Source organism: Balaenoptera acutorostrata, chromosome 2 (genome assembly GCF_949987535.1).
Source record: "Balaenoptera acutorostrata chromosome 2, mBalAcu1.1, whole genome shotgun sequence".
Lineage (NCBI taxonomy): Eukaryota > Metazoa > Chordata > Mammalia > Artiodactyla > Balaenopteridae > Balaenoptera > Balaenoptera acutorostrata.
The window spans coordinates 31,017,692-31,032,464 of NC_080065.1; the positions used below are offsets into that span (position 1 = coordinate 31,017,692).

The 14,773-nt window shown below is 42.9% G+C and overlaps 1 protein-coding gene across 4 annotated transcripts in view; it reads right to left on the reverse strand.

The window, feature by feature from the left end:
- Nucleotides 1–14,773, reverse strand: part of ADAMTS12 (ADAM metallopeptidase with thrombospondin type 1 motif 12) — a 394,047-nt gene that overhangs the window by 51,486 nt on the left and 327,788 nt on the right. For 2 of the 4 annotated variants that reach the window (XM_057540921.1, XM_057540920.1), the window contains exons 19-20: nucleotides 13,101–14,219; nucleotides 4,683–4,835 (exon numbers count right to left, since the gene is read on the reverse strand). In XM_057540921.1, coding sequence (XP_057396904.1) covers nucleotides 4,683–4,835; nucleotides 13,101–14,219 — 1,272 coding nt within the window. The remainder of the gene's footprint in view (nucleotides 1–4,682; nucleotides 4,836–13,100; nucleotides 14,220–14,773) is intronic. The other 2 variants (XM_057540922.1, XM_007192239.2) reach the window with 1 other exon arrangement.

Here is a 14,773-nt window from a genome sequence, read left to right on the forward strand (position 1 = left end):
TCCTCATGTTAAACAGATTCATAAGACCCTTAAGATCAAATAATTCATTCCAAAAACTCTGTGTTGAACCGCACCAAAATTCATCTGTCCATCTTCCCCCCACCCCATTCCCACTTCACTTCCTCCCTGTTATTGGGCACTTAACTATATTCCAGCTTCTGTATCCCAATCTAGCAGAAGGAAGAGGTCATGTAATGAGTAGAAGTCATAAAGATTATATGTCATAAGTCATTCATGATCTAGTGAGGGAACAAATGAGGAGGTGGTCAATTTCACCTGAAGAAGCCAGGCAAGGCTTGAATAGAGGAGCCAAAGTTTGAGCTGAATCACGTGAGATGAGTAGATGCTCACTCAGCAGGCAAAATAGCGTGGGGGACATTCAAAGTGGGGGTAATGGCATATACAGGCGCAGTGCCATGAAGCAATAAGGCTTGTTCAGGAACATGTCCATCAGAATGCTAGAGAGGAGGGAAGGGGTGGACAAAGAGAGATGGGCAGGGGCCATGATGGAGGGCCTCACGGTCTGGACATCAGTCCTCAGCTAGAGTCGTCTTGGATTCATGCTTTCTGTGGTCCTAAAGGTTTCCATTTGATTGCTGTTCTTTTCTCTACTTGGGGATTCCTTCATCTAAAACACTTGGGGCTTCCAAGAGTGGGTGACAGTTTACATGTACAACAAATTATATCAAGAGAAAATAAATGCAGTGATTTTGAGTGTATTATTCACCTTCCAGTTGGTCAGTTTTTGCTTTCTGGGCACAGAAGCTCCCCTATAATGTGCAGTTCTGTTTTGACTTTTGCACATTGGGCTTCAATGTATGTTTCTGGGAACATGTTATGTATGAAAGTCAGGGACAGTATTTAGCAAGACGGGGCTCTTTCCCTATTTTATTCATTTGTAAAAGTTCTGATCTAAAAAAAAATGTAGCACTGAATATTATGAAACTCAAGGCCATAAGAAAAGGCTGCCACTTTTATTTTCCAAAAAATGCTACAGGTGATAAGGTCAGCTACTGCTAAAATAAAATTGCAACACTACCTAGATGGGAAGACAGATCATTCCAAGAAAACGTAAAAATCTTTGATTAATTTCAGAAATAATCAAGATCTGTTAGACTTAAACTACAAAAAGTTATTATCATTCTAAGAAAGATAATAAAGTTTACAAAACTGCAGGAGGTACAGGCAAAATGTTCAATCAGGAAGTGTGTGGGGCTCTGAGGATGCATAGCTTTGGGGTCAAACCCAGGTGAAGGTTTTTTCAAGTTCATCTTTATCACTTCCTGCATTTCTTCCAGCACAAGAATCACTTTTTTTTCTTATGCCAATTTTAATGTTCTGAAATTGGCACGTGTCTTACAACTGATGTACATATTTATTGTGTAGTGTTTCCTTTCTTTCTGAAAAGCTGTCATTAAATTGATGACCCGTCCCCCATTTGACGGTTTCTCAGAACTGAGAGTATTAGTACTAGCTGATCATGTGTTAGTGATTTAAACTCTCCAAGCCTTCATTTCCTCAGTGGGAATTATAAAGAAGGTCGTTTATTGGATAAAAATAACATTGTTTACCTAGAATTCTTGTGCGGTGTCGGGCACTTGGTGATATTTGGCGAGTGCCAGGATGCAAGGTAGGTCCAGTCCTCCAAAGCTCATGGTTCACCTTGTCTGCTTAGTCCTGGGGAGTGGAGACCTGATGGATGGACAGGACTTACTCCACTGCCACCTTTCCACAACACCCCTGCCCCAAGTCCAGGAAGCCAGAAGTTAGCGAACGCCTGAGAACTACTCCTAACCTTTACCCAGAGCTCAAAGTTTGTCCAACGCTTCATTTGAACAGTCTTTTACCATTTACAAAGTTGTTTCACACACACTCTTTTGATCTGTACAACTTTATGAGATTAGTAGACGCCGTAGGACCCACTTTATTTCTCAGAGGTGAGAAAATTAAAGCTCCTAAGAGGTTGGAAGAAAGGACCAGCCTTCTATGCTGGTGACAAAGTGGAGCTGCCAACCCAGACGTGTCTGATCCCAGGCCCAGTGCTGCTTCCAGGATTCAATTCTGCAGAACTACGTTTTCTCAAGTACACCTCTGGGACAAACTTGAGGGCTATGACCTGGGATTTGTTTCAGACAGATCAATGCATGAAGAAGAAGCAAGCCATTCCAAAAAAAACAACTTCTAGACTTTTTAAAGGTAAAGATCTGAATGTACAGGCTCATTGTACTGCCACATGTATGAGAAAATGTCCATAGCAGTTGTATCAGGGCTCCATCATGGAGATGAGTGGTGCTGGAAACAGAAGCCAGTAAAACAGCTACAATTCAGACAGCACACACAGCAGTGGGGAGTTGCTGGTGAGTAACCCGGGGCCTCAGGTGTGATCCCTGCGGGTTCAGGTGAGGCTGCAGAATACCCTTAGTCTTACAAGATTAAAGTGCCTCTGGATCTGGGGTAGTGGTCAGTGGGATAATGCAGAAAGATTCATGATCACATTAGAATTCTTCCCTCGGAGAAAGTATTTGTGAAAAGGTAAACCATCAAGTTGGCAGAATCTAAACCCTCTGGATATTTAAAGGCAAAACCAGGGGGTCTATTTTCCTACTCTAGGGTTTGGAGGTTGGCCACTGAATAAGTTTAAGAGTCCCGATAGAATAGTGAAACTAAGAAGGCCTTCAAATCTTTCCTAGTATATGATCTGGACTTTAGACATCCATATGAACTGGTTAATAATGTGGTAGTCAATAAGTTGTATCATTCAGTCACCAAAATTTAAGATAAAATTTAAATCAACATCCCTAGGAAAAATGGAAGTCATGTATTCAACGTCCCCAATGATAGAAAAAACAGAAGTCAGGGCAATTGACTATCAGTAGTTAAACAGTGTCTTTGACATAAGGTTTATCTATTGTCCTGAGAGAGGAGATATTTTCCTTACTGATAGGAATGGAGTAACTTTGAGGACTTGAGTTTAGATGGAGTGGTTACCACATTCTGGAAGAACTTGGTGATGTGTCAGAGACAGCTTCTACAAAACACCAGGAGTCTACAGGGGTTAATAAATACATCTACAAGCCTCCCAGCCATGAGAGAGAAGAGACCCAGAGACAGACACGGAAGGTATGAGCTGGCAGAGCAGGGCTTTCTTTAGGGGGTCTGACCCCAGAGAAGAGCTACCGGATCTCCCACTCAGGCTTTTATATCAGCTAGAATTCCTAGAATTTTACAGTGGAGGGACCTTTTTAAAAGTGTGAGCTATTTCACACATCTGTCCTTTCTATGAGCCATGTAATTTCCAAGGAAAGGATTAGTCCCAGTGATGGGAAAGTGGAACTTTAGGACTTGGTCAACATTTGGCAAGGTCAGGGATAGAAATGTCGCTTGAGAGTCTTCTGGATATGTAAGAGAACTTGTAGCCAGGCATTTAGTCCTTTTTTGATCTTGAGTTTGTTATGAGTTGGAAGAGAAAGAAAAAGGAACCAGCATTTGCTCCTGAAAGAAAAATGGTATGAAAACAGAAAAAGGGAGGTTGGCAGGCATCAAAGAAATGCGTGGTGATTTTCTCAGAGAGTCGCACTACTTTCTCTCTCTTGCCAAAGACCAGAGCCTTTCTTTGGGAAAAGGGGCCTGATGCAGATAAATGACATTTCACACTCCTGTCTGTCAGAGAAGTCTGCCAGGAGAACCAGAGACATCCAGTGGGACACCTCATGGTCCTGCTTGTCTGGGGATGGGAGCTTTCTACAAGATGAGGGCACTAACATCTAGAGGGGACGCCAGCCTCCCCAAACTTCTGGGTAGCTCTTTTCCCTTCTGTGTCAAGGCCATCAAGGGAAACTGTCTCCCCAGAGAGAAGACAGGAGCCTGCAGGGTGTCTTACAGGTGGGTGTGCTTCACAAACAGAAGGTGTATACACAGCTCATACCTCTGCACCCCTGCTGCCAAGCGGCTCTTAACCCCACCTCTGACCAATGTCTCTACGACCTGGCTGCATCTGTATCCCCCAGGGGCTGGCTCAGCCCCATCAGGGTGACAGGCAGGTTGGGCCTGATTGGTGCCCACAAGAACCAAGCCTGACTAATCCTAAAACCTGATAAAGCCTTTCACGAGGGACTATGCAGGCGGCACAGAAAAATGAGTAACCACAGCTAGATTAGCAAGGACAGGAAAATCGCACTTCGAAAAGATCGATATAGGACATCATACACTTTTAAAGACCAAATGTGTCTTTATGTTTCAGCTTTCTTTTCATTTTGAGTCTGGCAGATTCAATGTTATACTTGCTTTGTGAGCAGCTGCTGAACGACGATTTAATTACACTTGTGCTAATGTATCATTATTAATTATAATGCTACATTTAAGCAATTTAGAAATAGTGTCGCATGCTGGACAAGCAATTAATTACACAAATTTAATTTTTTTTTTCTCTCAGTTTATCTGGTAAGGGAAGACGGGCAGATAAAAACATGTGGGCTACTGAAAACTCTGCTTGTTCTCAGGCTACTGTGTAACTTGAAGCAGGCCTATGGTAACACCTGATTTACGCATTCACCAGTTTATCGAAGCAAAGGGCAGAAAGGAGGCAGGAAGGGAGGCAGGAAACCTGCTGTAGCAAATGACGCTCGTAGAAGTCGCTCCCCGCCCCCCTGACGCCCCCAACGCTGCTGAGCCTCGTCAGTTACCTCGCTCCAGTTTCCCACTTTCCAGCCAGCGCAGGGACGGAGGTGGCACCTCTTAGCAGGGTCAGGCCTCTGCAGGGCGGCGCAGTCGGAATCCACGTGGGTGCTGCACTGCACGCTCCGCCAGTAGGCCCCCAGGCCACACGTGGTGGAACACTGCCGCGGGGTGGGGGGGAGGAGAGAGAAGACGGAGGCTCAGGGCCGCTTTCTCAGACACACCCCACCCCACCCTGGAGTCGGGGGCCCTCAATCTCGGCTACTCACTAAAACGGCCTGCAGAGCTTTTGAACAAACCAGCGCTAGGGCTCCAACCCCAAACAATCTGAACGCCTGTGGGTAGGGCTCAGGCAGGAGTATTTAAGAAACAAATCCCAGGTGATTCTAATAAGCAGCCAGGCTTGCGAATCCCTGATTTCTCTGTGGGAGGAAAACCCAGTGCAAATGGAGATGTGCTTCCCTTTAGAAAGTATCCTGGTGGATGGACCTAGAGTCTGTCATACAGTGAAGTAAGTCAGAAAGAGGAAAACAAACACCGTATGCTAACCCATACATATGGAATCTAAAAAAAAAAAAAAAAAAAAAAATGGTCATGAAGAACCTAGGGGCAAGACGGGAATAAAGATGCAGACCTACTAGAGAATGGACTTGAGGACTCGGGGAGGGGGAGTGGGAAGGGTAAGCTGGAATGAAGAGAGTAGCATGGACATATATACACTACCAAATGTGAAATAGATAGCTAGTGGGAAGCAGCCGCAAGGCACAGGGAGATCAGCTCGGTGCTCTGTGACCACCTAGAGGGGTGGGATAGGGAGGGTGGGAGGGAGATGCAAGAGGGAAGAGATATGGGAACATATGTATATGTATAACTGATTCACTTTGTTATAAAGCAGAAACTAACACACCATTGTAAAGCAATTATACTCCAATAAAGATGTTAAAAGAAAAAAAAGTATCCTGGTGTGAAGGCCTGGGGAAGGGGGTGAGCTGCAGGCACTGCCGCATTTCACCAATGCTGCTCATAGAAAGGGAAGAGCAGAAAATAGCCTCGGTCAACATTTTTTCAATTGGCTCATTTATGGAGGTAAATTCTCCTCCTTAAAATTCTTTAGGATTGGATTTGAATCTTTCATAAGTTCCTAGCTTTTTTTCCTCTGTACTATATTATGCGTGTATATATATGATATACATATATATATATATTAGAGATAATAACAGCTGAAGTGCATAGATTGATTGCACTAGTGGCCCCATTGTTCACACCCATGCTCTTTTCAACGGATTTCACAGCTCCTCTCATCACATGGTGGAACATATTTCCCCAGTTGCTGATTCAGGACTGTTCTTGCAACTTTCTTTCACCAAGAAATTGCAGTGGATGCTGTTATGCCAGTTCTCAAGAGGGCTTGCTTGTTTTGGTTCTCTCCTGGACCCTTGTCTCTGCCATGAGAATAAAACTGGGCTAGCCTGCTGGAGGATGAGAGATCATGTGAAACCCAGCTGGGTGACCCAGCCGAGCCCATCTCAGACCAGCCAGCCTTCAGCTGACCCTTCAGCAAATGCATGACAAGCCAAGCTGAGGTCAGCTAAGCTCAGCCCGGGTCAGCAGATACTCCTAGCTGACCCAGAAACTCATGGACAAAAATTAATGTTTACTGAGATGTTGTGGTTGGTTGTTATATAGCGTTATTGTGGCAATGGACAACTGATACAACTACACAACAGGTAACTTTCCTATATTTTCTCTAACCTCTAAGACTCAGGATACAATTATAATTCTGCAGCTGACTAACTGTGCAATCTTTTGCAGTTTCCAAACTTCCCTAGCATGTGAAACTGGTGATAACACTAACACCTCATTTATTAAGTTGCTGTGAGAACAACAGAGGTAATTCACACACAAATTGAGTGCTCTACAAATGTTACCTATTAAACATAGCATACCAGCAAGGTCAGCGTTATGAGTCCCACTCTCCAGATTTCCGGGGCCCAGAGAGCTTAGCAGTCATGCTTAAGGTCACACAGACAGTACAATGTTAATTTCACATTACGACATGGAGAAAAACATGACGTTTGCCCCAAACCCAGGACAGGAGCTAGTGAGACCAAATTCCCAGGCTACTGATGACCCTGCTACATCACAAGTGATGTCTCCAGTTCTTTGTACCATATTTATGTTGTAAATAAACACATGTCTCTGGAGCTCTGAATCTAGTCCTGTTAGATTCAGATATTGTGAGTAGACACTTGTTTAATTCCTTTTTGACAGTTTCTATTTAGACAGCAAATGAGTCCAAAGGTGAAGCTGACAGGAGGATGTCCATGGAAGGCAGTAAGTAAAAGGGGATTCTACTGATTGTCTCTTAAGTTAGTTTCAAATTAGGAGTGCGGGGGGTGGGGGGCACGGGTCAGAGAAGAGAGGAGGACCCTAAGGAGGCAGAAGGGACAGCTTGCTTGTTCTGGGAACTTTCTCCCTCGTTACAGCTAGTGACCCTGTGACAACCGATTTACCAGGTCAAGGAGCAGGTTTGGGGGTGTCCAGAACTGGAACTGATGTGCAGGGCTACATCAGAATCCTGCGAAAACTGCTGTGAAAGGCTGCAGAAAATTTTACTGTCACTTCCATTTACAGGACTGCACAGCATACATTTCACTGACTGGCCCAAGGGATCCGACTTAATGATGAGGCAATTTGATGAGAGGTGATCTTCTGTCAAAATGAGATCCACACCCATGCATATTGTGAAGCACCTACATTTTCTGTCTTATAAATAGATATCAAAGCCAATGCTTACTGAGTACTTCCTATGTGCCTGACACTCTCCTACACATAGTTATTCCTTTCATCTCATAACAGTCTTATGAATCAGGCATCGTCATCATCCTCATTTTAAAGATGAGGAAATGGGTGCAGTGAGAACATACAGTTAGTAGATGATGGAGCCAATACTCAAACCCAGAACATCTGCTTTCCAGATTTATGTCTATTTACAGTGTTAACTCGGTTTTTATATCAATTCTTTAGTACTTTTCAAAATCACAGGTAGTTAGAGGAACATGCTGTGTATGCTGGGGGACATGAACACCCCTTCAACACAGGACAGAAAGGGAGGACACAGAGAGAGAAATTTCAGATCGAATGCTAAGGAACTTTAGAAATGACAATACTTCCAATCTTAAAGAGCAGGAAAGGCTTTATGGAAGAAGAAGCTCAAAGCTTGATACTGAAGAACAGGTAGAACGTAAAAGGACAAAGAGGAAAGAGAAGGAAATTCCAGGCAGAGGAAACAGCATAAACAAAGGCGTTGAACTGAGACGAGCAGGTTTAGTGGAAACTGAGCAGTTTCGATTTGGTGAAGCTTACGACGGATGAAGTCATAGGAGGCAGTATGTTGAAAGCGGAATTATTCGAAGACCTGAAGGCTGTTGGACATTAGAGTGGATTTTATCTGATATGTAATGGAGAGACATTAATGATTTGTGATCAGGAGTTTGGAATGATTAGAAAATTCCTTTCAGAAGAGTAATATGGCAGTCTTACATCTCTCGTGACGATGTATGGAAAGCACTGGGGAGGGGAGAGAGTGGAAGTGCCCAGACCAGTAAGGGCAAAGGCAAGAGTCCTAACAAGAATAGTAACCAAGGGTTCTCCATTCTCAACTACTGGGGCAGTACTGGTATTTTGGACTTCCCTCAATGTCACAGGACCCTCCTTGTCTTTGGCTCTCAGACACTGAATACTGGTAGCAGCCCCCGTCCCCCATCATTGTAACAGACAAAAGCATCCCTACTCTTTTCCAGATGCCTCCCACCGTTAGATTGGAAACTCCTGAGCCTAAACTGACAGGAAATGAAGAGGAGATGACAGAAATGATGAGATGACATAGACTTGAAAAACTGTGAGGGTTTTTCTAGTAGGACAAGGGAAGACTGATACCAGTGGTGATCCTGGGGTTCCTAAGGTGTGGTGATTGAGTGGCCAGTGACGCCATTATAGGGAGGGACAATCCTAAAGAAACAACTTCAGATATGGGTAGAATAAAAAATCAGGGGAGAGTGGGAAACTCAAAACCCAAAGTTTTCATTCTGAATCCTAAAACTCTCAGACAATTCTGTGTATTAAACATTTTGTCTCAAAAGATGCATAAAGGGGGCAGGCACCAAGCCCTGTCATGAAGGGGACTCCTGTCAAATGTGGAACTCTGTTCTTGTAATATCCTTGTAGCTTTACAAACCTCTGCAGTCTGGGCCAATTCCCCCTTCCCAGCCAAACTGTCTAGAATTAATAGCTCTCAATGGCTCCACCACAGTTGCCAAATTTTTGGTGAGCTATGATGTGTTCAATAAGAGACTTTATTTCTGTCAAAGATATGACATGAGATAGAATTAATTTTTGTATCTTGATCTACTAAAATCAAAATGCGTCAGTTAACCTCTGGGCTCAAACAGTCATCAGGGTTGATAGGTACTTTTATTTAGGTTTAGTTTATTTGGATATAGTAACTTCTCATTAGATCAATTAACATTTATCAGTTAATTAACATGTATTAAATATCCTCAGGACAAAAGCATTAAAACATTTACATAAGAGTATGGGAAAGGAAACTAATTTCCGGGTCATCCTAAAGCTACTTTTTAATGAAACTTTTGTATGAATTTGTGGACTCAGAAGAGCTGTCCATCTTTATAAACAGTCCTAATGTGGGGACTGTTCCATCTGAGAACTGTGATAGCCTCCAAAAGGGTCTCTCCTTTGGGCTGCACTTTGGTATCTCCTTCCATCTCAATACTATAAATGTTCTCCCCAAAGTCACCAGTGACCTTCTAATTGTAAGATCCATTAGGTCCACTGTCAGTCTTCGTGTTCCTAGACGTCTGTGGCACCACATTTCTTGATTTAAGCCTTAAATATTAGACTGTTCCTTACCAGTCTTTCACATGGAATCTCTTTGTCAGCCAGCTCCTTAAAATGCTGGTGTTTTCCAGAGTCCCAACTCTGGACCACTCCTCTTTGCAGCCTACAGGCTGTGCTTGGGTGACCTCATTCACTTCCAAGGTTCTAACTTCTACCTATTGATCATGGCTACCAAATGTTATCTCCAGTTTTCACCTCTCTCAAGAACCTCAGACCCATACACACAAACATCTGCTGGTTATCCTTTGGATATCCCACAGGTCCTATCAACTAAACTTGATCTGTAACTGAACTCATCATCCTTCCTTTCTTTGTCTCTTTTGAAACTTACTCTTCCCATACATTGTACTATATCTCAGTTTATAGGAGCATCACCCAACAGACACCCAAGATTCCAATAGAATAGTCATGACAAACTCCGCCTCTCCTCCCTCCTCTTCATACCCCACATTCAATTCTTCACAAAGTCCTGCTGATTTTAAGTTCTCAGTGACTCCTGAGTTTATCTTCCCTTCTTCATCCCAAGCATTCTTGTCCTAGTTCTCATTCCTCATCTGGACTACTGCAGTATCCTCCCAACAGGTCAAATCCCTCATCCTCACTGCTTCCAGAATGAGCTACCTAAAACCCACAGTGGGCTGTGTCATCCAGTGGCAGGGACTGCTAGATACTCACTACAATCCTTTTTCCTCTTCTTCCTGGGTGCACAATTAGATTACATTTTCCATCCACCTTGCTGTTTGGTTTGGTCATATGACTGAGTTCTAGACAATGGAAGTGAGCAGAATTGATAAGTGCCCCTTCTAGGCTTGGCCCATTAAACCTCCCATGGGAGTGCCTCTGTGCTCTTTTCCCTTTCTGACTGTGACTACAATGGTGACCCCAGGGCAAATTTGAAGATGGGAGGATGGCAGAGCCATTGTCAGACTGGATTCCCAGCATCATTTTCTATTACCACCACTGCAGACATGGAATCACCTTGTATTATTATGCTGAGTGAGAAATCAATTTCTGGCAAACCATAACTTGTTTGGCTCTATTTGTTAACAACAGCCTAGCCTCTGTGTGTGTGTGTGATTTCTAATTACGTACACACACTGTACACATGTCATTCATACTTTATTCTGATACTGATCCCATATATATGCCTTTTATCATCTACACTTTCACACTCTGTTTGACCTAGCGTGTATTCTTCTCAAGGCCCACAGTGTCTTTAATGGTAGGTACTTTCAGACTTCATCTCCATTGGCTAATTAACAAAATCCTACAAATTAACTAGTAGCCTCAGTTTCCATAACTTGTTCTCTTTGTCTTTGAGCATGGACACACTGTCCAGACTGCTTTCTTGGATGCAGAACAATAAGCCTATTTATCTGTCCTTAAGGGATGCCCCATGCTTTTGGAAAGAAAGATACCTTTGGGTGGTACTACTTAAAAGGATATCATTCACAAAACCTAAACAGAACATTTTTATTTCAAAATATCTAGGCTGAACCCACTGCAGTGACATTATAGGCACCATTTGCCCCTGTGAACTCAGAAGTAACCATGGAGCCCTCAATGTTATTGTAAAGTACCTTCTTGTGAACTATGTGATTTTCTCATCTGTCTACCCAGGGTCACCACATAACTGGCATTGTTTTTATGTCATATGACCAAAGAAGAAACAAAAATAGCAGAAGGTAGAGAGAGTGGTGATGTTTTCTGATTTGCAAAGCAATGGATCATAGGCTATGAAGTCTGTCTGCTTGGGTTCAAATCCCTGCCGTGTCACTCATGAGTGTGTGTGATTCTGGCTAGCTACTTCACCTTTCAGCTCCAGTTTCCTTATCTCTACGATGGGGGCCAATATTACCAATCTCCTTGGGCTGTGGTGAGGATTCACGCATTCACATCAATGCATGTGAGTTAACATAAAATCATGCTATAAAGCATGGCACACATTTTATAGATGTTCATTGCCAACATCCTCCTCATCATTAAGAGCCCACTAGGACTTTCCTAACGGAAAGAAACCTGACTAAAATGTCAGGGATCATGAGACCCACTCCTCTCCTTTTTTTCAACAAATTGGATTACTCTTAAGCATGAAAATCTTTTCTCCTCCTGAACCTGGATTCTTTACTTCCAAATGAGGATAATAAGATGCCCCTCCATTGACAGAAAATGAAATGAATGTGATTTCAATTTAGAAATCAAAGTAAATCAATGTGAAACAGAGTTCAAATGCAAACAAAAAATTTTGGAAGTTTGAATACACCTATTTTTTTTTTGGCCAGTATAGTCAATTTCAGGACCAATGATGCTGATTAATTTACACAAAAGAATTTTATACAGCTAAATTGTTGACTGGTACTGAAATTCACTAGAGAGACAGCAGATAAGAGCAGAAAGATTTAGAAGATTCATCATCCAACTGACATGTCCATAGACAAGTTACTTAACTGTTAAAAATCTTAGTTTTTCTCTACATAAATTGGTATAAACAAGACCCAACCTACTCCCCAGGACTGTCAAAAAGAGAAAATAGTAGACTACATATGGAAGTGGTTTGGAAATTAACATGCTTCATAAATGAAATATATTGTTATTTTATATTAGCTGTTAACACTTCTTTTTAGCTAGAGAGATGAGTCATGCATTGTAATCAAAAATGCTGAATGACATCAACATGTGATTATTTTGCCACAAAGTCCTCTTTTGCATTGTCAAGTTATTTTTAACAAGTTCAAATACTGTGCATTCGAAATTCAAGTGGGTGAGAAATGATTTTGATGCTTCACAGGATGTAATTAGTTCTAGAAATGGAGAAACAAATATCTAGCCAAATTCCTCAAACCTGAAAACAGGGACCAATGCTTTGTCATCATGTTTATTTTCTTCTTCCTCTATCTTCTAATCCTTTTAATAATCCAAAAAGAATTTTTTTTTAATACAGGCAAACACTGAGTCCAAAAAGAAAAGAAATGCTTGATACAGTGAGCTATAGAATTCTTTTAAAGAAATTTGTCATAGATTTCCATTCCAATTGTGATTGCTTGACAGGTTTAAACCAGAGTCTCAACACTGGTTTTCTGAATGAAATAGGAACTCAGGTCCTTCCAGTGGTCCCTCTTCACAGCATCATTACAGTTTGTAGCTGGAAGGGACACTGGAGAGGAGCGGTGATCTACACTAGTTCCACTGTTCTGTAGATCAAAAGCAGGCTCAGAGAGACAGACTGAATTCTCCACTGTCATACAGCTGGCTGACTCAGGTCTCCTGATTTAGTTCTAGGTTCTTTTCACTATATCTCACTACATTTGTTCTCCTTCCCTGGATTTTTTTTTTTTCTTTCATTTTTGGAGTTAAGGAGGTGAAGAGGGAGGTGAGGGCATGGACCTGTTTGCTTCCCTTTTTTGTACATTAGACTATGTTTTACACAAGTTCATTTTGAAATTTGGAATGCAACACCCCTAGCTAATTTCCATATAGAATCAGGCCTGGGTAAGAAATAGAACTCCTACCTCGCTCCAGTTTCCAACGGTCCAGTACACAGGGCTGCGGCCCGTTGAGAGCTGCTTGTAATCCGAGGCATTCAGCAAAAACCCTTCAGCAATCAGACTTGTTGCATCTTCCTCGGTCAGGACTGGTCCGGAACTCTGTGTTAGATTTGTGTTGCTTGGAAGTTCTCGGGGGTGATGGTTTACTGGCTTTTCTGAGTATGCTGGCTGGTGGTCTCCTCGCAGAGGGAGTGGAGCGTCAGCTGGCTTTTCAGTGACCATCCCCTCGGCTCTGGGTGCACCATTTTTGAGAGTGGTGGGCCTTTGGCTGGGCACCAGTCCTTCCGACACTGTGCTGAAGGGTGGCCACAGGGGTGCCCCTCTAAGATAAGGTGTTGGCGGAGGTCCAAGTGGCATTTCTGTACTTCTTTCCACTGGAGCATCACTTCCAGGTACTCTGATCTGGGTCCATGTCACAGAGCTGTTCTCATCTTTGTTCTCAGGTTGTTCACGGTCTTCCCCTGAGCCACTGTGAATCTCCATTTCTGGCTCTTTGGTCAAGGGATTATAAAATGGAGTCACCTGCCATGTCACAGGATTGCTGGAAGTTGACAAATCAGAACCACTCATTGTTGTGACTACCAGGTCTCCCTCTGAGATGGGACCAGTGTCTGGATTGGAAACATTCTCTTCATTTGGCTGGGTACTCAAAGACCAGGAAGTGAGGATGGGCTGGGAAGTACTTCCAGTGGAAATGACATAATGGGAGTCCAGTTCAGTTTGGGTTGAACTATTCTGCCACTGTTTCCCATCCAGGTCTCCTTCTTCGGAGGCTGTGGTAGGACCAGGGCTGTTGATCGTCAGAGCACTTGTGCTCATAGGCCCAGGCACTGTGGGTGTAGTCAGCACCCTAGGACTAGGTGTAGTTGGAGGGACGGGCTTGAAGGGGTCAGTTGTTGGTAGCTTTTTCCCATTGGAAATTGTGCCTTTGTTGGGTTTTAGAATTCTCCGGCTAGATGGGCACTGCTGGAGGCCACATAGAGCTCGGCTATTGGGTTTCCTTGTCACGTCACAGGGCTCATTGTGGTTCTTGGCACACGTGACACTGCGAATCCGCACTCCGCCACCACAGGAAACAGAACACTGGAAAAGAGAGACGGCTGTTAGTCTAGTTTGGTGGAAAGATGTGTTGGTTCTCATGCTAAGGTTTATGGCAAATCAGGACAGGCCCAGTAGAAACTGAACTGTGCAGCTGAAATCGTTCTCTATCTTTGTATATGGTTTCTGTGCAATTTTAGTTTCCCATGGAAATATGTATCTCCGGGAGACCAGCTAAGGCTCAGGACTAACCATTTACCTATCACAAACTGAAAATGCAAACCATGAAATAGTAAAACTGAAGTCTCCCTGGGCTATGACTGTTGGATAGTAGATCCACAAAGAGTGCAATGATTTAAACAGATCACCTAATTTTAAAAAAGAGATAGTAATATTATCTTCCCTAGGGTTTGATGCTATTAAATTAATGTAAACTGTTTACGTATTTTTTGGAATCTATTAATTTTATGATATGAGCCTTTCCCTTTATATCCATATAGCCACATAGCCTCACTCAGGCATCCTAAGCTCCATTTTCTTGCCTGTGTCAGATGGACTCAGATTAAAAGCTAGACAATAACCATACTCACACATGTATA